General features: G+C 39.1%; 1 protein-coding gene across 3 annotated transcripts; it reads right to left on the minus strand.

Moving 5' to 3' along the window:
• Positions 1-1,683: 1,683 nt before the first annotated feature.
• LOC100760666 (ubiquitin-conjugating enzyme E2 D3) lies at positions 1,684-27,947 on the minus strand. 3 transcript variants are annotated; one of them, XM_027395764.2, is made up of 8 exons: positions 27,824-27,947; positions 26,197-26,370; positions 13,472-13,535; positions 13,342-13,373; positions 8,748-8,825; positions 7,677-7,782; positions 5,067-5,160; positions 1,684-3,195 (listed from the first exon to the last, which is right to left on the minus strand). In XM_027395764.2, the coding sequence occupies exons 2-8, from the start codon at positions 26,218-26,220 to the stop codon at positions 3,150-3,152; spliced, it is 444 nt and encodes a 147-aa protein (XP_027251565.1). In that variant the 5' UTR covers positions 26,221-26,370; positions 27,824-27,947; the 3' UTR covers positions 1,684-3,149. The 3 variants fall into 3 exon arrangements, with proteins under 3 accessions (XP_027251565.1, XP_027251564.1, XP_027251563.1); XM_027395763.2 differs by lacking the exon at positions 27,824-27,947 and adding an exon at positions 27,612-27,740 and having other exon boundaries at positions 1,832-3,195; XM_027395762.2 differs by lacking the exon at positions 27,824-27,947 and adding an exon at positions 27,243-27,381 and having other exon boundaries at positions 1,832-3,195.

Consider the following 27,947-nt stretch of genomic DNA (forward strand, 5'->3'; position numbering starts at 1 on the left):
TTGGCTTGTATTTTAAAACATCCCAAATGACTGGTTCTCAATCACTTTGAAAACCACCATACTAATCCTTCCTATACCAGTTTCTTTATAATGGCTGCTTCCGTATGTGTTCAAAACTCAAGCTCATATGACATTAAATTCAAGTGTAGACTTCATGTTAACTGGAATTACTGAGTAAGACCAAAGTGTGTTTAAACACAGACTTTAATGGTAACAATTCCTTTAAGCTCAATTAACTTTAGCTATTACAAGTCTTATGCAGATGTCACTATTAGACAACACTTAGTGACTTGCACTGGGTTCCTCATAAAATAGAAGACAAATTCACTTAAAAGTGTAACCAACAGTCATTGAACATTTTATGTCAACATAAAACATGGCTAATTTTAGTACTCCCAACCCCCAAAAATCATGAACACAGCATGATCAGTGTCGTAAGTATACTTCAACTAACCCATTAAAATAAAAAGTGAGTGTTTCACTACCCCTGAGACCACTAGTTAACTGTGGTTCATACTTTTAAATGTGAGTACACCCACACAAGGAAACAAACTAATCGTTTAAAAAAAAACATCTGATTATCACATTGCAAACCTGCCCAAGAAAAAAAGTCAAAACAAAATTTACTAGTAACAGGCCAACTGGACTACAAAGATAAACTTAAATTCTTAAAAATGTATGCATTAAAAGGTATAGGACAAACGGTCTACACCAATATTCAACCTAATCACTTTAGTCCTATACCTGGCACTAGTGATGCCACACACTACTGGGAAGGGTAGAGAGCAAACTCTTGGATTCTTTAGAAAATCTCATCATGGGTGATCTTAAGTCCAGTGTCCATACATTCAGAATGTTGGTTTTCCAGGTACTCTGTTCTCTTAAACCTGGAGAAGCCTCTATGGCTTATTCCCTTAGAAGCGACATATGAAATGTTGTATAAAGCATCAAGTCAAAGATAAAGAGAACTGGACGTACCCATTAGTTTTGACAATCAGTTTAAGGAACTCATCTCTATAAATATCAAGAAAGCCAATCAGGGACCCAATGCTTTATAAAAATGTCTTTGTCTATTTGGCTTACTAAAGCTTTTTGTGTACAAGGGTCTCAAGAAAGGATCATTTTGTAACAGAGCCAAAGAATACTGTTCTTACCCTTGTGGGAACACTTTTTTACAATTTGAACCTCAAAAGTTTTAATTAGCCTGACACCTACACCCTGAAGAACCCACATTTTCAAAAGGTAAAATTAGGGGGTGGAGGGCTCATTGGAAAAAGTGAATAACTGATTTCCAATGTAAATACTTCTTACAGAATAAAGCCAGAACACCTTCAGAAGGCATGCACTTCACTTCCAGTTTAGAGAAGAACCTTAAGTCAACAAATCATGTCCAAATTACATATTTAAATGTTTATAAAAAATTAAGCTTTTACATTTATTTCTAACTTTCCACATCTGTGTGCAGACAAGGAATAAATTTGCATGTAAATATAAGCAGTGCAAATGTGGAAGTGGAGACATATCACATGTGCTAGAAATCAAATACAAGACTTAAGAAATAAAGCAATGAATAAATCAAAGCTAGAAAAAAGTGAAACTACAGGTTCAGAATTAGGGTGAAGAATGGTAATGCCCTTATTACTACAGATTTAGTGGCACAGATAGCACTTGTCAAACAAACAATCCAATAGCATTGACTTTTATTCATTCATGTTGAGTCACCTGAAATGGTATCTGTTGCATTTAAATGCTCATTAATGTAAATGGCTGAACAAATCCATCTCAATGGATAGTCATATCCCACAGTTAAGTCACTTCAACACAGCCTCACGACAACTCCCACACCAAAACAGTACTTTATTTTGTAAATTTTGACCCATTATTACTCCCAAGTTTTATATATATATATATATGTACACACACACACACACATATATATATATATATATTTCAGCTGTTAAGTGTACAGATGAAATTTTAGTTAGAAGGGGATGCACCTGGAAAATAAATTTCTTAAACTCCATATACATGTTTCAAACCTGCTGAGTCCCAAGTCCATTTATGAACTCTAGGGCTGCCAGAATCATGTGCAGCACATTAAAGCTACACTATTTGAATAGCTTATAATTCTGCATAAATCAGGTCAAGCAATGTGTCAACCTGTAACAGACTGTGCACTTTAACTGAACATGGCAATATATTCACTCTTTTGAACTTTACATCATCATTTGATGTCAAACAATGAAGCAAATCCCAACAGTATATACAAAAACAGCTTTGCATTTACAAAGGATTGTTTCCCATACTGATTAATCCAGGCAGCTAACTCATTGGTTTATGCAACTTTATTGAAGAAAAATAAATCAATTACTAGGAGAGCTATTAGTTGATCACTCATCCATTGACAACTCGCATCATTTATTCAGTGCTATATTAAACAGTATTGGAAGATAGATTAACTAATAGCTCCAAGCCTCCTAACAATTTAAATGAAAATTACAAAATGTTTTGAGACCCTATTTTGGAATACAAAGGGTGTTTGACTTCCAATTTCCATTCTCTGTAGAACAAGAACAGGTCATTCCTTTATTGACATGCATAAAATACATCACATTTTCTGTTCTGCTGATGCTATAATTCAATACCAATTCTCCAGCCACATCAGTTATGAGCATAAAGTATATCATGTAACCTCAAATCTCTAACAGTGGAAGGCTTAAACAAGAATGGATGCGCTAGAATAATGCTGCTTCCTTTGATGTGACAGCTGAGCATCCATCTCCCTCCCCCTCAGATGGTTTCTTCAGCATGTTAGAGCAGTGAGGATTGGTTTAGTCTCATAACCAAGTTAGAGTGAAGACATTGGCCACATAATACACATGCTCCAGTTTTAAAAAAATTTCTGAATCTTGGGCAACTGTTCTCTTGTTAACTACTTTACAGTTTCTAAAAGCAGTTATTGTCCAAAGCTGGAAGAACTTAAGTCTTCTCAGATGAGCATGTGAATGAATGGAGGGAGGTAAACAAAAAATAAAATTAAAAAAGATGAGGTCTGATAGGGGAGCAGCCGGATAAGAAAATCAAAAAAGGAACAGTAATTTAAAGTTTATTCCAGCTATAATGCAGGTTATTCTGACTTTAAGGTAGCATCACATGGCATACTTCTGAGTCCATTCCCGAGATATTCTGTTGTACCTGTAAATAAAACAAATAAGGTATTTAAAAAATAAAATTGAAAGAATTATTATTGTAAAAGACAAGGAAAATGTCTTTATGTTACCTGTGATTTATCATGACACCTGTAATGGCTATTGTAGAACAAAAGTCAAGAGACAGAAACAGAAGCAGTGGCATTCAAAGCAGTGTGGGAGATGACATTAGTGGTCTCCTAATAAAAGTGGGGCTGAGACGGACTTAACAAAGACCTTCCCATCAGTGAGGTAGTACTCTATCAAACTTTCAAGTTGGTTGTACATGCTGATAAAATTTTAATTAAAAAAAAACAAACACTATAGTTTACTACTGTCAGAATATTATGTATATACGTTACATATCAATAGAAATTTTGGCCAATGCCAGAACAATGCACACACTGTTACTGCAAAATGAATCTGAAACCTAAATTGAGAAGTTAGTTGGGTAGTATAAAGAAAGTGCCTTTGAAATGTGAAGACATTGGAAAGGGTAATAAAAACAGTACTTTTCAAGACACAAGCTTCAGTGGTTGTTATCTTAAATAAATAAAAGTGTAGAAGTGACTGCTGGTAACCCCCACTAAAACCTCCTAAGAATGGACTCTCTAGTAGTGCAACCCATTTTTGTTAAAAAAAAAAAAATCAACATCAGTGAGCTAGGTTATCATTTCAACCCTACAATACAATCATAGTCTATTTACCAACAAAAAAAGTGACAAAGGCTTAAGAAGTGAGTATATAACAAAGAACAGTGGAAAACTTAACAATATTACTAGTTTTATCTCAAACCAAGTACATACAGCTCAACTATTTTCCTATAACTCAACATATAAAAAACTTTTCTAGCAATTCAGAGTTATTATTTAGAAAACCTTCTTCAAACAGCCAACACTTTAAACAAACGATTTAGCATACAAAAAGAGCCACAAAATATAGCTAACATTAATTCATGCTTGTCAGTAATGAACTTTTAGTTTGGATGCTGAGGTTTAAGTGTTTTCTATTACTACTACCTTCCTGGGAAAATCTGAGTAAAACCACCACATTCCATAGTACTGACACCCAAGTCTATAAACACCATGGTAATCTAATAAAGAATAAAGATACTCTTACATTTCTACGTCTTACTAAAGCTATATAACTGCTTTGTCATGCAAGAATAACCTCAAGCAGTAATGAAGACTGAGTATATACTTCCACACTAACAGATCAAGCAGTTAAAATAGTTTTCAGAAAGCTGCCATGTCTGTTACCTTCGGTTAGTTAATCCAGTGCTTTAAAGCATGCAGCACTCAAGTGCTGGCAGTACCATAAATGAGCGCACCATAGAGTGCAGATCCTCTTACCCTACAACATAGCGTATTTCTCTGTCCACTCTCTTGCTAACCTATTGTACCTAATTGAACAAGCACACTTAGCATTAATCATAACATACGAAAGTTAAATGGTTAAGTTGAACATAAAGATAATTCAAATATTTGATAGATTTAGACCAAAAATTGTACATTAGTACCAATTTTTTTGAAACATTGAAGAAAAAGTGCTTTTATTACCCCAAACTCAGTAATTACGCAAGTGTTTAAAACATTAGAAAAGTAACATCTCAAAGGAGCTATTCACTGTCATATATGCTAAGACCACTTATTTATTTGGCAGGGTCTCATTAGATAGCCCAGGCTAGCTTCAAACTTCTAAATATTCCAGCCTCAGCCATTATTCTGGACCTTACTGTTTTTTCTCAATTGTGTTTTAGTAACTACCTTACCAGAAACAAACACAAAAAAGGTCCTGTCACAAATTCCAGCAGAAATAAGCCCAACTTGTTAAACAAATCCACTGTTTACAGTCATTAAAAAACAATTTCATACTTACTTATCTCTGTCTGTTTTATAGATCCGTGCAATCTCTGGCACTAGGGGGTCATCTGGGTTTGGATCACATAGCAGTGAACAAATGGATAAAAGAACTACAAAAAGAAAAAAAAAAAAGGTTATGCAGTTTCAGGAGTATGGATACGCAAACATTATTGGCACAAAGTCAGTAATGATTAGACCAAGCATGTTTTTTTCAAGATAGTAGTTTAAAAAAACAAAAATGTAAGGAGAGTCAATGTAAGGAGAGCCAATATTTAAGATTTTTCTTGGTATTTTGAGGGAACACAAAACTGGTGAAAATAGTGTATTCCTGTAATGTAGGGAGCCTTCAGTTCTAACTCTTAAATCTGGTCTGTTCTACAGACTTACAAAATGCCAAGTGTCATGATACAAATTTTTTTTAGTGCTTGTTATGTTCTAGTCACATGTATTATCAACACAGGTTATTATATATAAATGCATGAAGTGGTTTAAACAACCACTGGATAAAGATAAATAAAAAACAGCTTAAGACAGTCAACTGTCATATAAGCCAAATATAAAAATGGTCACAGCAGCAAATACAATTCCAAACTCAATTCAAATGAATGGTTATTAAAAAAAATTGTAAAATACAGCAACTCAGAAAAAGGTCAGTTTCTAATTCTGACTCGTTAGCTTATTGTCAAAATACCAAGTAACCTTTAAAAACAAAACACCCATTAACTCGGTCTGCATTTGAAGAAATACAATTCAGATTATGGTACATCCCAGCAGGGGAAACAAAACAATAGGAAACTGGCTATCTAGATTATGAGAGAAACACTATTTGAAAAGAGACTTAAATTTTAGGTTAAAAAACTAGTCTAAAAGAAAAACAAATATGCTGGGTAGACCTCTGAGTTTGAGGCCAGCCTGGTCTACAAAGTGAGTTCGAGAACAGCCACAAATGTTTACACAGAGAAACCCTCTCAAAAAAACAAAATCCAAACAACAAAAACAAGAAAGTTAGAAAATACTGCAAAATTCCTTTTGAGTCAAATGCAGCATTTTAATAAGCATATGAAGAAATGTGTGACGTACTGCCTGTAAACAAAACATACCTGCTTCACTTTCCATTTACTCACACATTTTGGCAAAGAACAAACATTATTTCAAGTTTTAGAAATGATGCATTTCAGCAGTCTGAAAATATTAATGTTTAATACAGAGGTTCTAACATCAAATTATAATTACTAGCATTAAAAACTCAATATTAAGTTAATACCCAAGCCTGTGTCATCATTAAAACATTTTTTGTGTACAATTTAAATTGCAGAGTGAATGTCAAAAACCACTTGTCATTTAGAAGCCAGCAGCTGAAGAGGAAGAACTATCTAAAGAGGAAGAACTATCTCCATTTGGGGTATTATCCCTAGGGATGTGAGAACTTGACAGGCACAACACACTTGTATCTACAGTAGACCAGACTTCGTATAGCAATCTTCCCCAAATTCCCTACTTATAATCATTAGACACAAAGCAACTATGACAGTTAAGCAACACCCAACTAAAAGTTACCTTCAAGCATAGGTACAGAAAATCTACACCAGATGTTTGCCAGAGCAGGAAGCTTTAAAAAGATTTAAAAAGCTGTATCTTGTCTGGCTATATTCTCCCATCCTTGCTAAAAGGGGGTTAACAGGGGCAATTAAGAGCACATAACACCCTTATGGAGGACAGTTTGGGTTTGGTGTCTCACAGCTGCCTGTTAACTAATACAACTACTCAGATCTGGCATTCTCTTCCTGACTCCAAGATCACCTACATTCATGTGCACATCACCACCACACACCCACAATTAAATAGTTTAGTAACAGAAGAACAAAAGTTTGTTAAAATTAATTTGAGGGCTGAGGCATTGCTCAGTAGTTAAGAGCGCTGGATGAACAAGCATGAAGACCCGATTTCAAATTCCCAGCATTCGTGAACAAAGCTGGGAATAGCTACTTCTGTATGTGTGTACCCCAGCATTGGTGGGTGGAGACAGGTAGACACATTGAGTTACTGTGAACTTTTGGTTGAATGACAGAACCTGTCTCAATGAAATCAAAGTAGAAAAAGAGAAGACACCTTTGGCTTCTATATGCTCCATTAACACACTAAAACTAAACTTTGCTATTATGTGAAAACTTATTAGGCAAATAAATGCCCTCCTCCTAACATACAGTTTTAACTACTCTGACAAATACCCTTAAAATCTTGAGTGATCAAAGTAAAAACACCAAAACCACCCACCCCCACCAATTTGGTTTTCTAAGCTACTCTATCAGTCTGGTCTCAAATTCCATGTGGCCAAGGATGACCTCTGATTTCAGATTCTCCCGCCCCAATCCCCAAAAGCACTATTGTTTTAGGCATGTGCCACATCTGGTTTATGAAGTACTAGGGAAAATCATGTGGTGAGCTTTGTGCATTCGGGAGGCAAGTGCTCTGTACCAACTAAAGCTGTATCACCAGCCCTACAAGTGACTTTTTATTAAAATGTTGGCATAAGAGAAAATTTTATCCAAGCAGATTCAAGGATAAACCCCTTAACTGTTAGAAAACCAAGAGTTGAAAACTACTCCAGTGAAACTATTATTTTTACCTTTAGAAATAGTTAAAGCAGGAGACCACTGTGATCTTAGAATATCAAGACAAATGCTGCCATTACTGTTAATATTTGGATGATAAATTCTTGTTGTAAATGCAACCTAAAACACAAAGCACACAGCACAACCTTTAGATAGTTTTTCCAAATAAAACAAGTACTTCAAACTTTAAGTCACACCAGTGGAAGTGGTGATGGAAGAACATGAGGGAAAGGGAGAATGTGATCAAAGTACATTAGATGCATAAATGAAAATCTCTTAACAAAACCAATCATTTTAGATAATAAAAGCAAATTTAAAAAGTCAGCCTAAACGGCGGACATGGGTGTTGGTCCAGTCATTAACTTAGATCTGAAGGTTAACTCTGGGTACTGTATTTTAACTATCAAAAGGCAACCTGGGGAAGGGTATTTAGAATATTCAAATTATATAGGTACATATTCAAATTGTATGTCCACTACAGATAAAACAAATTAAAGGGTATAAGCTTTATATCCAAAGGAACTATATTACATTGCACCTTTAACATGACAAAAGATGACTAGAAAAATATAGTTTAATGCAAATTATTTTCTACTTATTCACATGGCATGAATTTAATAGTTCTGGAAAGTCAATGACAATACTCTGAACTCATTACTCTCCTGCTTCAGGCTACAGAGTACCAGGACCAGAGGTGTTTTAATACTATAAACCAGTCACCCTAGGTGCATTAAGCAACTGTAACAAATTTTGCTAACATACTTTAGGCAAATTGATTCTATAGTTTACATTCCACTTAAGCACAGAAACACTTGAGCCTTGCAACTTCAAAAAAGCAAATCTTACCTATATTTACAGATTTCAAGTCTGTGTTAGTAATAGCTTAGTATGGTGGCACACTCTTAAGCTTACCCTTAGAAAGTGGTTAGAAAAATTCTTGAATAGTCTAAATGCAGCTTAATTCGATGTGTTATTTTTATTCAACAATATACAAAGCCTCAATTACACAGAAACCTAAATTTCTATGAACATTCTATTCTTCTGAAACAAGCCATAAGCTAACATTTCTGAGGGATAATACTTGCCTTAGGTGGTTTGAAGGGGTAGTCTGTAGGAAAATGAATTGTCAAAAAGAATACACCACCTTGATATGGGCTGTCATTCTGTGAAGAGAAAAATAGGCTTAATATGTCAAGGTAATTCCTTTTAAAGTCCATTTTTCTAATGAACCAAAATCATCTGCTGTTTACAACACTGCAATGAAGAAACAAATTATTGTACCCTCCAATTCGGTTCATACTAATGGAGAAACAAAGCTGACTTATAAAGTAATGAACCTAATTTACACAGACTTAAAAGTAGGCAAAGGCTTTGTCCATGCTAAGCAGGCAGTCACTCTACTTCCAAGCCCTTATACTATTTTTGTTTTCTCAGTCAAGATCTTGTTACCCAGGCTGACCTGCCTTATCCTTCACAAGTACAGGCATTATAGATAGATTCCACCAGTGCTCTCTGCAAAATGCTCACCAAAAAAACTAAGCCCACCCAAGACAGCAAAACAAACTGAATGAAAAAAAAAATAAGGTACCCAAAATATGACATCATGTGAGTTTATGAGATGTGATGGACTGGTGGGTGAGATGGTTCAGTTGGTAAAGGCTGTCTACCACCACACCAGATGACCTGAGTTCAATCCCTGGAACCCCATGGAGGGAATGGTTCAAAGAGAACACTGACTTCTACAGGCTGTCCTCTAACTTTCACATAGACAACACGTCACACCCACATGTATGTGACACACTCACACAATATGCTGAATATAAATTAATCTTAAAAAAGATCCCTGCTAAAATTTAGACAAAGCCAAACATTAGAAAGGAAAAAAAAAAAAAAAAACCAAGTATTTCAACGATACACTAAGATTCCACCCTATCAAGACAAAAACCCAAATCAAAGGAACAAAAAATGACTTTCGAGATTGACTTCAACCTTTGAAATTGAGAATTAACAGATTCTTTATAACCTTTCTACTTTGTTTCTTTTGCTCCCTCAAGTATTTGTTCTCCAAGGAGTCACGAAATTTTGCATGTGTCTGAAGATCCATTTTCTGCTTCTAACCTCTGAACTCACATCTCTTTACAGTCTGTTTTTTTCTATAGTGTGTTCAGTAACTCCTGGGCACATTTCCAAGCCTACTATATATATTTATCTATTTCATGACATGCATTCTAATCCTCAACCCCATTCTTCCTAAACCATAAGAGTAGAAAACCAGGATCTCATAGATAATTCTTACACTCATTTCATTTATACTCTTAAATAACTTGAAGATTGTCAGATATAGTGGTTTATGCATGTCATCTCCATACTTGGAGGGCTGAGGCAGGAGCGTTGCTATGAGTATGAAGTGCTAAGTTCTAGCCAGCCTTAAAAATTTCTTGAATTAGCCACTTCATTTTTGACTAGCGCAGCCAAAGTTTTAGCTCAAAGTGTTACTATCTCTTGTCTACATATTTTTAATGTAGCTTCCTTTCACTTTAGCTTTACCTTCTAGTTTATTCCTATACTCCAATATCAAAAAGACCTTTTAAAAAGATACCACCTTTATGCTCTGCTTTTAAGTATTCTCTACAGTACAGTGTCATTAAGAGTATAACTCTCACGCTCCTTCCTTCCTCTATTTGTAACATGTCTTATACAACCCTTCCTCATGGAGTCCAATTTGCTGATTGCCTCTCCATTAATCACATTTATGCATTAGTTAATGTACCATTTCAATAATTTACGCATACTTCCCTCTTCTGCTGAACCACTAAGTTCTTTTTAAAAATTTACTTATTTAACTTTATGTGTATTGGTGTCAGATTCCCTGGAACTGGAGTTACAGACAGTTGTGAGTTGCCGTGTGGGTGCTGACAATTGAACCTGGGTCTCTGAAGAGCAGCCAGAGCTCTCAACCACTGAGCCATCTCTCCAGCCCCTCACAAAGCTCTTTAAAAGAAAAGGAAGGTTCTATAGATCATTAACTATGATAGTATGAAATGATATATGTGAAGTTGGAACAATAACCCTTATGAACTGATTTCCTTCATAGTTATCATGCTCAGTCCACCACTGACAATACAGCACTCTCTCTTCAACAGTTAGGCCACATACCAAGGTGGAAGTTGTTTCCAAATCCTTTTTTTGCCAACTACATTTCAAATTAAAAAAAAAAAAAAATTAAGCACATGAGTATCAAAAATAACAGATAAGAACTTACTTCTTCTGATGGAATGAAACACAACTGGGACTACTGTTAATATAGTGCAACGACCCTCTTTTCCACACAAATTAGATAACTAAACTAGCAATCTTCCAATCTTTTTGGTTCCAAATTATCTTCAGGAAGAATAAGCCAGTATGCACCATAGTAACTTCAAATGTTTGTGTGTAAATTTCAATGATCCAGAGGTATTTCTTGAGTATAACTCACTACAAGTTCCTCTTTACTGAAACATAAGTGAAATACTCCAAAGGAAAATATTTTCTTACTATTGTCCTGGGCAATCTGCAACTTAAACGGATTTGACATTATCACTGCCTCATTGTTTCAGTTTACAAATGCAGACACACACACACACACACACACACACACACACACACACACACACACACACACACACACACACACACACACACTCTCACTCAACTGAGAAAAACAAAAAGCACTTTCAAATAAAAACAGAAGACCAACAAAAAGTCCTATGGCCTCTTTGTAGTTAAATCAACATTATTCCAAACTTAATACAAGCCTGGTCCCCTAATTAGTCTACTTTTAATTTTAACATTTCACATTTACTCTAGAATTCCCAACATCCCAGTCATGAGTTTCTCCTACTAGGTACTTTTTTACTCAAGTATCTTAGTATATTCTAACATGTTTCAATTATCTGCTTTCTCTTATTTTAAGTCCCTAAAGACAAATAGGGACTACAGTTTATTCATACTTTTAACTGCTCAACACAGCAGGTGCTCACATTCACCAAGGTAGAAAATGACTAAGGTTATTAAAATAAGACCAATAGATGACTCATGCCTGAGGTATGAAAGTTGCTGGAAATTTGAGGACACCATGGATTACAACATTAAGACTATCTAAAACAAAACAAACCACAAATAAGCCAATAACCTTAAAAATCAAGAATCTGAGCTAGATGTGAAGGCTCAATCCTGCAATATGGGTAACTCAGCAGGAATGTAAGACCAGCCCCAGACTAGCTCAAAAAAAAAAAAAAAAAAAAGCCAGTCCTGGGCCTATGAAATGGCTCAGAGAGCGGGGGTACTTGCCACTAAGTTTGACACCTGAGTCCAATCCCTGAGATCTACATGGAAGTAGAGTGCTGCCTTCTCCCAGTGGTCCTTTGATCTGTGTGCACATGCACAATAATAAATACACTCAATCAGGCTTTTTTTAAAAAAGTAAATCCAGCCGGGCACTGGTGGCACACACCTTTAGTCCCAGCACTAGGGAGGCATAGGCAGGCAGATCTCTGAGTTCGAGACCAGCCTGGCTTCCAAGGCCACAGAGAAACCCTGTCTCGAAGCCCACCCCCTCCCAAATCCAAACCTGGAAAGTACAGCTGGTCTAACCCATCTATTTACTAGGTGAAATTCTTTCAAAGACACTTTCTTTACAATTATCAATATGTACCTACTGTTGTGGAATATTATTTTAACCAGGAAAAGATGTCTTACATTTGTTTATGCTGCAGAACATTACTTTAACTGTGTTAAGTGTTACTGTTTCACTTTGCCTTCCTAATGCACCTGACTTGTCTAATAAAAAGCTGAACAGCCAATAGCAAGGCAGAGAAATAGGCAGGTAGGGCTGATGGACAGAGAGAACAGGAGAAATCTAGGCTTCAGAGTAATGAGAGGAGGAGGAGAGAACGAGGGACATACCCAGGGCAAGAAGCCAGGCAGCAGCCAGTCAGACATGGGAAGTAATAAATGTTAAGATACACAGAAAGAAAAGTAAAAAGCCCAGGGGGAAAAGGTAGATAAAAAAGAAAATAGGTTAATTTAAGTTAAAAGAGATAACCAGAAATGAGCGTACGTTAGGTTTATCACTCAAAACTAGTTAAGTCTTTGTCACGACTGGGAGCTGGCTGGTGCCCCGCCCCCACCAAAAGCATGGTACACCCTAATTTTTTGCTACTCAAAACCACATTATTGCACAGTAATGTATTTACATTACTGCCAAAAAAGAAAAAAATTCAGTAAGATACACATGTTAAGAGACCCTCAAATACCCCAATCACCAGCCCCCCAGCATGTGTGTTTGAGAGCAAGCATAACAAAAGATAATTAAGCTAGATTCATTCTTGGTAGTTTCAATGCTTTGAATAACCCATGGTACAATAAAATGCCCCCTTAACGGGAAGCTTAATGACTGTTTTTCACTGTCTTACAGAAAACTAAGACAAAGGCAATACAAGATATTTGGTGGGTTCAGAGATGGTACTACAGAATATAATCACAGATATATACATTTAAGGAATTTATTTTAAAGCGGTGTTAACTATGATGTACTAGAAATACAATAACTAATTTATCAAGGCCAAAAATCTAAAATAAAATTGTGATAAAGTGAATGCTGATTTTGAGTGAAAAGTAAAATTAAAAAATAGTACTTACAGGTCCCATAATTGTGGCTTGCCAATGAAACACTAGAAAGAGGAGGAAAAAAAAAACAAAAAACCTCGTTATCCCCAAAAACATGCAGCCTTTCCTGAAGTTAGATTAGAAAGAAAATCAAGTTACTTACTGTCATCTCCAACTGGACCTGCAGAACATTGTGCTGGAGGGTCACGGGCCAAATCACTAAGTTCCTAAATCAAGACAGAAGATGGTAGCTTATATTAGTCTAAATTTAAGAAAAGACTTGAGTTAATAATGAACTTTTTTTTTCCTTTAAAGGGACATGCAATCATGGCAAAAACAAATAATTCCTATTAGCCAAGAGAGAAACCTTAAGTAATCTTAAATCCACCTCCTAGAATGCTAACCATCACTGGCTCTACCAGACACATGCTGAATCAATCATCTTGGCTAGGGTTTATAGTAATATATACACACCATTAAATTTTTATTTTAGGAACAAAAGTTGACTTCTAAACAAAATGTAGTAGCAGATGCCTTCAAAGGTTTAAAAACTTAGGTAAGGCCAAGATCAACATGTCATTTGATGAACTAACTTTCTAGACCATTCTCAGATGCTCCCTGTTGTTTCAAATTCCCTTTCTTCCCAAAAATCTGACCCTATTTTCCTAGTGAAACACCTAATATGGCTACATGCCCTTTAATCTTTAAGTTTCCTGACTAATGTAACCTATTAGCTCAGTGCTCATTTTTTAAGCTATCCTTAAAATTCAAATGTAGGGGACTCAACTTTTCTATGTAGAAAGATGCAATCTTCACAATTTCATGAATACATCTAACATACATATGTATCTCTTCAATAACCTGCATGCACACAATAGTACTTTTCATAAACGTAGTTCCCATTATTAGACTTATGAAAACCCGTGATGATATAGCTCTACCTTACTACTGTTTTATCATTAAAAATTATCAGGTAGATTAAATTCAACCTAATGTTAATATATTGCTGCTTTCAACGCTTTATCTCTATGTCCCAAGTCAACAACAACCACCTCCTTTCAATACCCTTCTCCCAGTGAATACAGGGGTAGCTCAAGTTCTTTATACCTACCATACCAAAATATGGAGGAAGAAAAAAAAAAAAAGGGGGGGGGGAGGCAGCGGCAGATTCATACTGTTACAAAAGACCACGCACTAAAAATCAGTGCTGGTCTAACTGCTCATGCATGTCATCAGTTGCTACATTTCCATCTACAACAGTTTTGCTTACTTTGTGCTCAATCTACTAACGTAGATTAGCTAGTCATAGGACCCTCTCTCCTTCCAAGTAGCCCAATATATATTAACATGTTTTGCTCAATTCCCGATTTTAAAAGACAATAAAGGATTACTTGGCCAATACCAACAACGAATCACATCAACTCATTTAAATGAACACACTAATCTCTCTTCTCAATGAAATGATTTACTCAACAATTCATAAGGTACAGAATATTGTGAGTAAGCGCCCCTCAAGAATAGAACGAAAAGAAAAATTTCCAATTAAACTCTACAAAATAACTGCCCTGGACAAAGAACCTTAACAGCTCTTATTAAGTGCATATAAATGTGGAAAACAATACTGCCATTGTACAGTAACAAATTCAAGAAACTAGTAAAAACAAAGCAGTTTTAATGTATTTTGTAGAAAGGGATGCCAGCAAAGAGAAAAGGCAGAAATGACTATAGTGTTGACCTGACCCAACACAATGTTTTTAAACCCCTGCCCTTTTTCCCCCCCACAGGCTGGAAATCCACTCTACACCCACCTCCACAATCTATTGCCTTAGGAAGCAAAACCTTATTTAATGACCAAGTTTAGGCTTGAGACCGCCCCCATTTTCTGATCACAGTTTCACTCAAAGCAGACTGCCTGTTAGCTTTCCAACTCAGTTTTAAGACAAGCAGGCAGCAGCTTGCCATCGAGGAGAGGAATGGGCTAGAGAATCCTCTGCAACTAGTAAAGTATACCTCATGCTGAAAATGTATCCCATTTCTTATGTAACAAGCAATATGATCATCACAGAAGAGCAACAAACTAACACACCTCATTCTGTTCAGTATTCTAGTTTCCCTATAAGACTAGGCCTCAAGTTTGGACCTCTACCCACCACTCCTTAAGGTATTAACTGAATTAAATATGCCAGAATCAACAGGCACAATGGTGCACACCTTTAATCCTAGCATTCAGGAGGCAGAGGCAGGCAGATCTCAGAATCTGAAGGCCAGTCTGGGATCCATTGTCTAAGAAAACACAAGAATGTCAGAATGGGTATAAAGGACCTTTACTTTGCATACTTAATTAGCAGATGCTGCCCTGGCCCTGGTTTCATTTATTAAAAGGCATATGCAGTGAAGAGAAGTCTCACTTTAACATACTATTATCTCTAAGATTGGCCTCACTTGCTGATTCTTCAGACAAACACCTCCTCCTCCCTTTTAAAGAACTGCATTCAAGGCTTGATGAGGAGAACCTTACTAACCAACCCCTCCAACCTATGTGAATAGAAATAACACTGGCTGTTTCTGCTGGCTGCATGGCATGTACCAACTAGGTATGCTATGGCAATGGCCTCTGGATTAAGAAATTAGCAATGTGATGTGTAAATCAGGAGTGGGTTTAAGGCTTAAGAGTCAAAGCTCTTGGATGACACTATGGCACAATTTTACTTCTTTTCCTAACACCAGTGGTTCTGTATCTTTAACCGTTAAGATTTTTTTTTTTAACAATATGAAAAACTAATGGCTGACACAAACATTAGCACAATGAGAGCCTCACAAATGCAAATAACTTAATGCCAGATTTGTTATTAGAGGGACTAAAAATAAGGCTTTTTTTCTTTTGCAGTCCTGGAGACCGAGTGTGTGCTGCTTCACACACTCAAGGTAAACTCTTTTAGAACAATACCGTGGGTTATATATATTCCTAACTCAAACACAAAACTTTCCCCAGACCATTCAGCAGAGTACAAAACGCCTGCTGTATTCTGTGCATTTCTGTGTGCCTGCATGAGCCTAGGTACGTTCCATTCTAGGTGTTCACAGAAGCAGAAGGCATCAGATTCCCTGAAATTGCAATTACAGGCTGTTGTGAGCCACCTAATATAGGGGTTAGGGTTGGCTAGAAATGGAACCTACGTCTTGCAAGTGCTCTTAAGAGCTAAGCCATCTGTAGCCCCGCCAAATACTCTTAAATGAAGGAATTTCAGAAGCAGCTTTGGAGGCTGTCCTGGACCAGGCTAGAGATTGCCTGCCTCTGCCTCCCAGGTGTTGGGATTTAAGGCGTGCGCCACCACCACTACCCAGCCAGAAGCACGCTTTTGAACTGTTGTGCTTTATTCTAACAAAAATGCTAAAAGGCTTGGAGAGATGGCTCAGCAGTCAAGAGCACTGGCTGTTCTTATAGAGAACCCAGATTCAATTCTAGCACTTGACACCCTCTTCAGGCACCTACATATATGGTGTTCACACATAAACACACACAATTCTTAAAATGGTTGTCAAAAATTTACAAAAAAAAATACACCTAGCAATACATTCTCCATCCTAATCCTGGGTAAAATACAAACTCTCCCACCAAAACTCTGCAACTAACCTTTTTTTATTTGGTTTATTGCTTCAGTGTTTCAAGGGCTTATGCATAAAGTGACAAAGTCCCATTCTAGCATGGACTTAGGCCCTCTAAATTGTTTTTTTTTTTTTCCAGAGGCCATTGGAAATCTTTAAAGTCACTCAATTGGTGCATAGAAATGTTCAGTTTTGAATAAAATGAAATCATTTATGTGCATGTGTGCTCATGTGTACTCACAGGCATACAGGACCCTAGTTTTGTGAGCCCCCATGTGGATACTGGGAGGCAAAATTCTGCATGAGCAGTAAGTACTCTCTTAAACCACTGAGCACCTCCTCCAGCTTCCACAGTGGTAACTAACTGCTCTAACCATATTTTGGGAAAGCAACAACAAAAGGAAAGCTTTCTTTTCCAGTATTACCCAGATTGGTCTCATCATGAGTTCAACTAATTCTTTATCTCAGCATCCTGAATAGTCACAACTACAGTTGTGAGCCCAGTTAAAAAGGTTGTCCTGGAACTCAGATCCACCTGCCTCTGCCTCCCAAAGTGCTGGAATTAAAGGTATGCACCACCACTGTCAGGCAAAACTAGGTTTTAAATACAGCTTTTTAATAATGCCACTAAAATGTCTCCAATTTACCTTTTAATAAAGGTTTCTTTAAAAATTATAATACTAAGCAATACTTGGGTGTGGTGGCACACACTTGTGACCTCAGTATTAAGGCTGAAGCACGAATACCACTGGGAGTTGAAAGGAAGCACAGGACTGTATCAAGATGGGATTCAAAAATGGGTAACTCAACAATCTTTGTACACTGACTCATGCAATCACTTAAGTAAACTGGTTAACACGTCAGTGAATTATGCAGCTAGATAGATCCTACCTAGTTCAATTAATCAGGATATGAAAAAAAATCTAGGTTGAGGAGGACAGCCCAGAAACAAATTACCAAATATTTATAGACATTAGGATTGGTTTTGTATACTCTGATAAAAGTCCTAAGAATACATTTTGAAATAACTCAACATTAAGGAGGGATCAGGTACCCTGAAAGTGACTTAAGAACTTCAAAAATGGTAGTAAACAATGGATTCTTAATGCCAACTAAGTAAATTAAGTAAAACCTGACCACATCAAACACTGTAAAAACAGTCAAATATCCAACTGCTCAGGAATAACCAATCTAAGATTTAGCTACATTAAAAAGTCAATATAATAGACAAAATAGTCCTGATACCATCTTGCCATTTTTGCTTCTGAAAGACAGGGCCAGGTGCTTAGTTAACCAAAGAGCAAAAAGATCTATCTACAATCTTGATCAACCCTTTCCATGCTTTGCCATCAGCACATACCACCCTATTTTCAACATATTCAATAGGAAAAAAATTCACCTTAAAGACTTAAACCTCTGACCAGTTTTACTAAAATACTGTATTAGGAAAAACAACAACAAAAAAGAAACAAGGGGCTGGAGAGGTGGCCCCAGTAGTTCCCAGCACCACCTACCAGGCAGCTAGCTCACAACTACCTCACTAACACCAGACAGAGAACCCAATGCCCTTTTTTAACCTCGGAAGGCACATACTACATGTACACCCTGAGGCCTGGCAAGATAATCATACTAAGTAAAAAAGTAACATGTTAATAATCTCAGGCAAGTCAATTATTTTATATGAATGCTTAAAACAAGAAGCGTCTCAGATTTCGTACATACATGTAAAATTCTGAAACAACTGTGCATACAGAAAATACTGTGGGCCCCAAGTCTAAGCACAGCCTTCAGTTGCATTTCATATATACCAGCTATGCCAAAAGCATTCTGCTTTTGGTGAAACCCATTACTAAGATGTTGGGTGTATAACCTCCCACTTAAAGCTTTAAGGTGTTCCTAAGAAGTCAATTTTTTGGTGGGTGCTCTCTTCAAATACCCAACCTCTTTTAAAAACCCGTTTCTTTTTTTTTTTGGTATTAAATTACTCTTTAAAATGTATCAAGTTTCAAGCTGGGTGTGATGGTGTGCCTCTTTAGCTCCAGGCAGAGGCAGATGGATCTCTCTGGGTTCTAGGCAAAGCCTGGTCTATATATTGAGTCCCATAATACAGACTCAACAACAATAAAAAGTACGAAGGCTCACAGACAACCCATTAGTTATAATGGCAATCTCCATTACCACACCTCATTGTATCTAAGAACCAAAGTGGTAAAAACCAATTTGTTTGTGTGTTGTTTATATGTGTGAATACTCATTTAACTGGACTTTTACAGGATAATTCTCTTAGTATGTGTGTGGGGGGTCTATTTTATAAGATAAAAAAATTACCTCCAAACTCTATGCTTCATCCCATAAGGATTTAATTTTCAAATATTCAATTAAGATCCACACATTTTTAACTTCGTAATACAAATAGCAAAAACCATTTAAAAATAAAGATGGGAATATGTGCTTTCTCTAATGTTATCAATTTGGAATCTTTTAAACTACCCAAATCTAGTATTTCCCAATGTTGTTTCAATTCTAAATTAGGAATGTCTATTTTAATGTGAATTTTGAGGCAAACAGACTTAAAGCACTATGACACAGCAGACACAACACACAGACCATTTACAGACCACCCATCTTGAAAGCCAAGCCTGGGTTAAGGCTTTTTGATTCATTTGTTCACTAAACAAAAGCAAAACTGCTTCATAAAGAGGCCAAATAAAACAGCACTAGCTCATTTAAATCTCTAGACCACATGATAATTTTTTGTTTAGCAATTTAAAATGTAAAATAGCCTTTAAGCTAATGTTCCCCCCTCCCCAGCCGGCCAGACACCCATGGAGTAAGAAGGAAAGATATGCTTCTAAGATAGATAAAAGCCCTGAAAAGCAGGCTAACAACAAGCCAAGCTAAGGCCAAGCATTCATAAGTAATAAGACTGTGATTTATTTGGGAGCTGGGTGTGGGCCCCTCAATAAGGCCAAAGAGTCAAAAGAGTAAACAAGAGTAAAAAATATCATTCAACAGACTAATGAAATCAGCAGACAGCTGTTGAAGAGGCTGGTAGATCTCCTGAAAGGCCTAACTTCACAAATCCAACTCATTCAACTTTGCAGCGTTCTGTTATTATCTGAAAGATCTGTCAGATTTTATTTTGATACAGAGGCAAGGCCAAGTTCATGAATGACATCCCTAAATACAGTACATGTACCTACTACATGTCCTAGTATTAGTAGCCCCAATCTATTTACTTTAGTACATAACAAAAGGTATTAACAGTTTTCCTATCAGAATCTTTACTATTTTTAAAAGTTAAGTTTCCTGTATTTTACTTGAGTCCACTTTTCCAGAATTAAATCTGACTTGACTTACAATGAAATCAAAATAGCTCTTGCTGTACACTTATTCTGAATAACAATACTTCTGAGACATTAGGCAGAAGCAGGAATAGAAAAACCTCTAGAAGTGTTTTGAGATCAAAAATCTTACCCCTGCTGCCGATTACAACAACTGTTGAAACTTGAATTTCTAATTTAACTAAAATGCCAAAGAAACAAGATTCTCAGAAATTTATGGTTATTAGAATTAATTCCACAAGATACTTGCAAAAGATTATGATCTGAACTTCACAGAACTGCAGGCATAAAAAATCAAAAGGAATCATTTAGCTGGCACAGCCCATATGCAAGGATGAAGTTTGAGCAAGCCCAGAAAACACCAAAATGGGAAACCCCAAAGCACAACAAAACCCACCCCTTTTAAATAGTTTGTAACCTTTCCTGAGAAAACCTAGTTTCCTTTACCCAAGGAGTACAAGGGTAGGTTCTCGACACTACACTGCCTTACATCACTAACAAGGCATTAGCTTCCTGTTTAGTTCTAATTATAGGTGACACTAGTATGCTTGTTTACTAGACAAGGTACGAAGAATGGCTTGAGTGAAAATACAATTTTCTTTCTTTAGGTCACCCTTGAAGGTAATCACGTAAAGATTATTCAAAGCTAGCCCAGTGACATGTAAATGTAACCCTATTAAGGCGCTAACTCAGAGAAAAATCTTTTTGTAAGCAGTATTGGAATAGATCAAAAGGGGCCTTTATAATCCATGAAAGCAAATCACGCATTTCACAGATATAAAAATAAAAACTTCGAGGCAATCCAGTGGCAGTAAATACCCACTGGTTAGGACTAATGTGAATAGGCACTTCCATTCTGAAACACCCAACCAAAAACACTAAATCACAAATGAGTACAAGTTTAAACAGGACAAATTCAGCCATAAAGTTACTATGCACATGGCCGCCCAAGGAATTTTAAGAATACATATTATAAGGCAATCTGACTATACATTAAGATATTAAATGTAATCATCAACATTACTGAATTTTCAATTAAGATAACTGCTATGGTAGCAAGTTCCAAAACCTCTATGATACAGAATAGTAAACAATTTTGATAATTATACAAAGTGATAAACTTGAAAATAAGTTATACAAAATAATAAAAACGTGAATCTACTTAATGCCTGTTTTTTTTTCCCAACAGCCTTCCTGACTTTTTTTATCCTGTGGTAACACATACAATTACAACCCCAGTTAAGTACTAAGAGCAAGTTTGGAACTCCTTAATGAACGTTTTAAAATTATGAAGTATTTCTAGAGATGACTTAGTAAGATCTCACACTGGTGCATACTTAAAAAGTCAGAATATTCTGAAATAAAAATGTGATGTGAAAACTTAAACAATAGCTCTTCCATACAACAATAGAAAAAGGTTTCTATTAAGAACCACAATGAGGTGGGCAGTGGTGTCTCACACCTTTAATACCAGCACTCAGGAGGCAGAGGCAGGAGGATCTCTGTGAGTTTGAGACCAGCCTGGTCTAAAAGAACTAGTTCCAGGACAGGCTTCAAAGCCACAGAGAAACCCTGTCTCGAAAAACCAAATGTGGGGCTGGAGAGATGGCTCAGAGGTTAAGAGCACTGGCTGCTCTTCCAGAGAGAGGACCTGAGTTCAATTCCCAGCAAACACATGGTGGCTCACAACCATCTATAATAAAATCTGGCACCTTTTCTGGCATGAAAGTGTACATGCAAGAAGAATACTGTATAGATGATAAATAAGTCTTCATGGAGACTAGAGAGATGGCTCAGTGGTTAAGAGAACGGACTGCTGCTCTTCCAGAGGACTTGGGTTCAATGCCCAGCACCCACATGGCAGTTAGCAACTGTCTGTAATTCCAAAATCTGACACCCCCACAAATGTATACATATAGTCAAAACAACAATGCACATAAAATAAAAATATATATATTCACAATGCAGCTGGGTTCGCTGGCACACACCTGTAATCCCAGCAGGGAGGCAGAGACAGGATTGCTCTAAGTTTGAGGACAATGCTATAAAAATCAAACCCACCCTCAAAAAGCAAAGTTCAAAAATAAATTAGATAAATGAAAGCTCAATCAGGAGCTGGGCATATAGTCCTATCCTGTAATAATCCAGCACTCAGGAGGCTGTAGACAGAAGTGCCTCATTTGAGGCCAGCCTTTGTGTGACACCCTGCCTCAAAATTCAAGCTGAAACATTTTTATCTCAATTACTAGGAAGCTACAGCTGGCAAGATGGCTCATAGTATATAAAGGTGCTTGCTTAGATGCAAACCCTCTGAGCTCAAATCTCCAGAGCATGGTAAACTAGGAAAGTCTCTTCCACACCACACAAAATGCTCCCCCCTCACCAACAGCACCCTCTTAAGAACCCAGTAAAAAAACAAAACAAAACTTAGAATCAAGAATTGATTTTGAGTATCAAGAGGCGCTTAACCTTAACCTTTATGTGCATAACACAGAATTTAACACAGCAAATAAACATGATGATGAAAGATAAGCCTTGAGGACCAAAACAAGCAAACAAAAAACCCACCACCACCCCACAGGACAAACCTATGGGCCTACAAAGCTTATACCAATCCTTTGTATACTTTTAAGAGAATTCCAGCACTTAACAGCAGTTTCTAGCCTGTAACAAACTAAGAATTAAATATATCCGTCTTAATTTACAAATTAGTTGTTAACATGCGAGTTTTAGTCTGATTTTTATATGAAGTACAAAACAGCATATCTCAGCAAGAAACAAAACCACATTGATTTAGTAGGAATTGAAATGGTTGAAAAGACAGTCTTTTTTAGTGTTTTTGGAGATGAACTATCATATTATAAACCTATTACTAATTGTGTGACTGAACTCATAAGTCAGTCTGTGTCTTGTTACCTCAGCCATAAAATGGAGTATCTCACATGGCTGTTTTGAGGCCTACTACCCAAGAGCCTATGCTAGGTCTTAGTTACCACAGAAATCTCAACAATGGTATAAAGCTGCAGTGGCTACCAGAACATCTACAATTAGAAGGCCCGGGTTCTAGTCCCAACTCTCCTAACATTACCAACACCTGGATGGTCTTTTAGTTTCTTTTTTAAACTTAACAGTGACTTAATTCTTCATAGTGAAGACGTCAACTGTACCTACTTTGCCACATTTATCATAAGGAAATTACTTACAAACTATTGATTAGAAGTTATGAAACACTGCAAATACTTTAGAATGAAAAAAAAAGGGGGGGGGCTGGAGAGATGGCTCAGAGGTTAAGAGCACCGACTGCTCTTCCAGAGGTCCTGAGTTCAATTCCCAGCAACCACATAGTGGCTTACAACCATCCCTTATGAGATCTGGTGCCCTCTTCTGGTGTGCAGAGATACATGAGGCAGAATGTTGTATTGTTGCATACAAAAAGAAAAAATAAATAAATAAATAAATAAAAAAAGGGCTTGGTTTATGCTAGATCTTGAATATAAGTTTCTCAAAAGTTCCCCAAATATGTTAACAGTCATTTTGCTTTGGAACAGTAAAACTTCTTAAAAGCTCCCAGACTTAATTCTGCTTTTGAAATGCCTGTTTAATAACAGGACCATAGAATTTGGTCCAAATAACAAAAACAGCAGAAGAATAAGTGTAAGGTTATTTGGTTTAAGTAATAGTTAAAAATATTAAGAAAAAATTTCTTTATAGATTAAAAAGATCAATTAACTTGCTCCAAGTTATCACTAAAGCTTACAGTGGTATAATATGAATTTTAACACACAGAGAACTACAGGCATGTTAATACTGTGTGTGTGTGTGTGTATCAGGAAGAATACATTCAAAACAGGGAGCAATTTAAAAAACAAAACAGCTAACCAGCCCCTTTTATTTTTAGAGAAATTATGTTTAAAAAAAAAAAAAAGAAAAGAAAAGGCATCCTCTTTCTGAACTTTCAAAAACTATGCCTGCATCTGAGTGCCATTTTAAAAGAAGCCTCATGATTCTGACAATATATCGGTGGGAAAACAGGTTAGAAATATTCTACAGGCTGAATCAGTCAGTCATATGGCATATAAATAGTTCTCTAATGTAGGAAAAGTTTACATATTAAGTACCAACACACAATTCTTCAAACTTAAAAGATCTGCTTTCTCACAATTGTCATTCCAGTATCTAGAAAAAAAATCGATTAGGCACATGAATAAAGTTGCTTAGCTTGGTTCTAATGCAACTGTTTTTACTACAAATGTTCACACTTAACTATTACTACCCCTTTAGAGCTTTTAGGTCATTAAAATGGTGCCAGAGCAGCTGGGTATCATCTGTAAAATAAATCTGAAAGACTGTCCTTTAAAAGTGTTTTACATTTATAAAAAGCTATGGGTCTGAATTATTTTCATTAGTACTGAAATGTTATGGTCTCTGTATAAGTGTGCTACAAAGCACAACAATGCATCTCTAATGTGAGATTCATATTCAAAATCGTCAGTTAAAGTGATTATTCAAAGTCTTGAATCCTAAGGTTTTCTTGCTCTCCTGGTGCATACCAGCAAGAATATGAACAGTTCAGTTGGTGTTTTCCATAAAACTGCAATGATTACAACAGTGACTTCCTAAGATTTCAACTTCAGTATATTCTGGTAAAGATTTTAACTTTCATCAAACTCCAGTCTTGCCAAATAAAGTACCATCAGATAGACCCACTGTAGTCAATCGAGATCCTGGCCTTTCCATCCAGACTCTAAAGCCGAACCTTCCTATTTTGTCTTTTCTATTAAGACCGAGTTTATTCCACATTTTTTTCAAGTTAGCTAGCTGTAAATACTCCACCCTCTAGATTGTGCAAGAACCAAATACACCACACACACAAATTAGAAGAGAAATTCAGTCTCAAGAGTTTGAATTTAGGTTAAGTCTTGGAGGCAGAGACCCTTAGAACTCCCTACAACCATATAAAAAAAACAGTTAACGTTAACAGAGAACATTATTTCCTATTATTAGAAAAAGGGATGGTGTCGGAAAGAACCCGAACCAGTTAAAGCAGCCGCCATCTTAAAATGCGGGATAGAAGTTAGAGCAATAAAATGAGACTAAACCACCGGAGGAGGTAGTTCTTCTTACACTAGACCTCCGAAAAATCCTAGCTTCTGCCCAACTGAAACCGACAGCGTAAATTATCAAATTATAGTGGATTGCTGAAACAAGGCTGGAGGGGGGAGGGGGTGTCCTAAGCAAAAGCAGTGGGTCCATCCTGTGTTCCTGCACTGTCAAGCACCCCCCCACCCCGGACGGATCTTCCTAAAGGCATTTACATCAGTTCCCGTGCCTCAGATAAATAGCTTCGGGTGCAAGCTGCGACCACACAACACAGGAAGTGGCAACAGTGTCAGTCCACCTCCTCCCAACCCCACTTGGTCTTGTGTAACTGCCCAGATTGGGTTAAGCTTCTGGACAGACTTCGTCACTACCTTTTAGCAAATCGAGGTTTGTTTATAATACCTTGACCCTCAGTAAAGTTCGGAATAAAATGTTTTCTTTTTCATGTTTCCTTTTCTTCCTAGAAGGCCTATAAGCATAGTACACCTAAAATAAGTTTTGAAGAACCAGGAATAGGAAAGCAGTACTATGCCATCTGCCCGAGGGCTTCTACACAATTCCACTTTCCAAACCGGACTAACTCTTCGTGAGGCACAAAACCGAGGTGCCTGAAAGCCACGCTCTCACCCATTAATTTACAAATTCTTGTGAGAAATTCGGTCTAACATTTCGCTTGCCAAAAGCATTCAGTTCCCCCAACTTAAAGAAACTCATCTCATAAACTACACTCGCACCCCACTTCCACACTTCCCCCTGGGCCCGAGCCTGCCTGCCTGCCTGCCTGCCTGCCTGGCTTCCCAGGGCCCCCCGTCCGGATTAGTCAGTCCCAACAACTTACCTTATTAATCCGTTTCAGCGCCATAGTCTGTGCTTTTCGCCGGGCTCCTCACTATCCCGATGTGTACTCAAAGGCCCGGCCGAAAACTCTTGATTATCCCAGCGGCGAGGATGGATCGTCTCTTCTCCTTCTCCTCCTCCTCCTCCTCCCAGCGGCTCTGCCAGACACAGGCGCCTTTTTTTTGCAAAAACGGAGCAGATCAGCCACTCGCCAGAGGCCGCGGAGAAAACCCTGCCGACTCCGAGATCCCTGCAAACCGCCGCGATCCGGGCAGGGCGGGGTGGGGTAGCGAAGCCACCAACCACTGCTTCTCCCCGCGGCGGCGGCTCGCCCCGCAGAGGGCGAGGGTGACGGGAAGAGGTTACGAGTTTAACTTCCCGGCCTCTCGGAAGGAAGGGCCCCGGGTGGGAGAGGAAGAGGCGGAGGAGAAGGGGGTGGGTGCGGGGCCGGGGCCGGGCAGAGGAGGAGCCGGGGCCTAGTCGGCAGGCAGGCAGGCAGGCAGGCTGGCCGGACCGGCCGGCGCTGGGCCGGCGTCACCGGGGCAAAGAAAGGCAAGGGGGAGGGGAGCGGGAGGCTCCGGAGCGGCGCCGGGCTGCTCTCCGTTTCCGCTCCAAAGGTCGGCGGGCGGGCGGACGGACGGACGGGCGTGCGGGCGGCGGGCTCGCGTGTGCGGCCGTGCCCACGGCTCGGGCTGCTCCGTGTCGCCCCTGACACTGCCTCCCTCCTCTCCGCCTCACAGCGCGCTCCTACGTGCGCGCGCCCAGCCTCCTCCTTCACCACCACGCGCCGCCGGCGGCGGCCGCCAGGCTCCGGCTCCGGCGCGAGGGAGGACGCGCCCCTGTCTCCCCCCCGCGCCCGTCCTCCCGTCCTCCCTCTCGCCCCCCCGCCCGCCCGCCCCGGCCGCGCCGGCCTCCCCCCTTTACCCCACCCCAGCCCGCGGGCTGCCCACTCGGCCGCCCACAGCCCCGGGCGCCGCTCCGCGCCGCGCCGGCCCCCGGCCGCTCGCCCTCCCTCGGGCCGAGCGAGCCGTCCCCACCCACGCGTACAGAGGGGCCGGGGCCTCCCTCGAGCTGCGGCCTCGGCCTCGGCCTCCTCCCCGCGCGGCAGCTGGTGCCTCCCCGGCCCTACGGGGCTCACGCGCACGGCACAGCCACAAGATGTCCGCTCGCTCTGACGGAACTACTGCCAGCTGCCACGCTCCGCCCCTCCCCCCGCCTATTCACCGCCGCGTATCCGTCCGCCAACGCCGCCGCCGCTGCCGCCGTCGCGAGCGCGAGCCGCGGGCCGCGCGCGGGGCGAGCCGAGCCGAGCCGAGGCGAGCGAGGGTTGAGGGCAGCGGTTTGCCTCCCTGCCTCCGGGCCCGAGCCGACGCGCCAGCCACCCGCTTGCCGCCTCCCGGCCGGACCGCACAGCACCTTCTCACTCCACTGCTCGGAGGTCGGGCCGGGAGGGCGGGGGACGGAGGCGGGTCATGGGCCGAGGGGAGGGTAGGCGAGCGGCGGAAACCCTGAGACTCAGAGAAGCATCGAGAACCGGAAGGAGACCTCGGGAGGAAGGGGATGGGAGCGGCAGCTGCGCGGTCGAGGCCCCCGCGCCCCTCCCTACCGCGGCCCCCTGGTTTCCTCACTTGGTATGGCGGAGGCGGCGGATCTCGCGAGAACCTCGTGGCCGGCTCAGCGGAGCTCCGGCTCTGCAATGACTTAAGGGCAGTTTTGTGCTCTCTTCCTGGCTGGGGCCCGCCCCCAAATCCG

This window comes from Cricetulus griseus (genome assembly GCF_003668045.3).
Source record: "Cricetulus griseus strain 17A/GY chromosome 1 unlocalized genomic scaffold, alternate assembly CriGri-PICRH-1.0 chr1_0, whole genome shotgun sequence".
In the NCBI taxonomy this organism is placed as follows: Eukaryota; Metazoa; Chordata; class Mammalia; order Rodentia; family Cricetidae; genus Cricetulus; species Cricetulus griseus.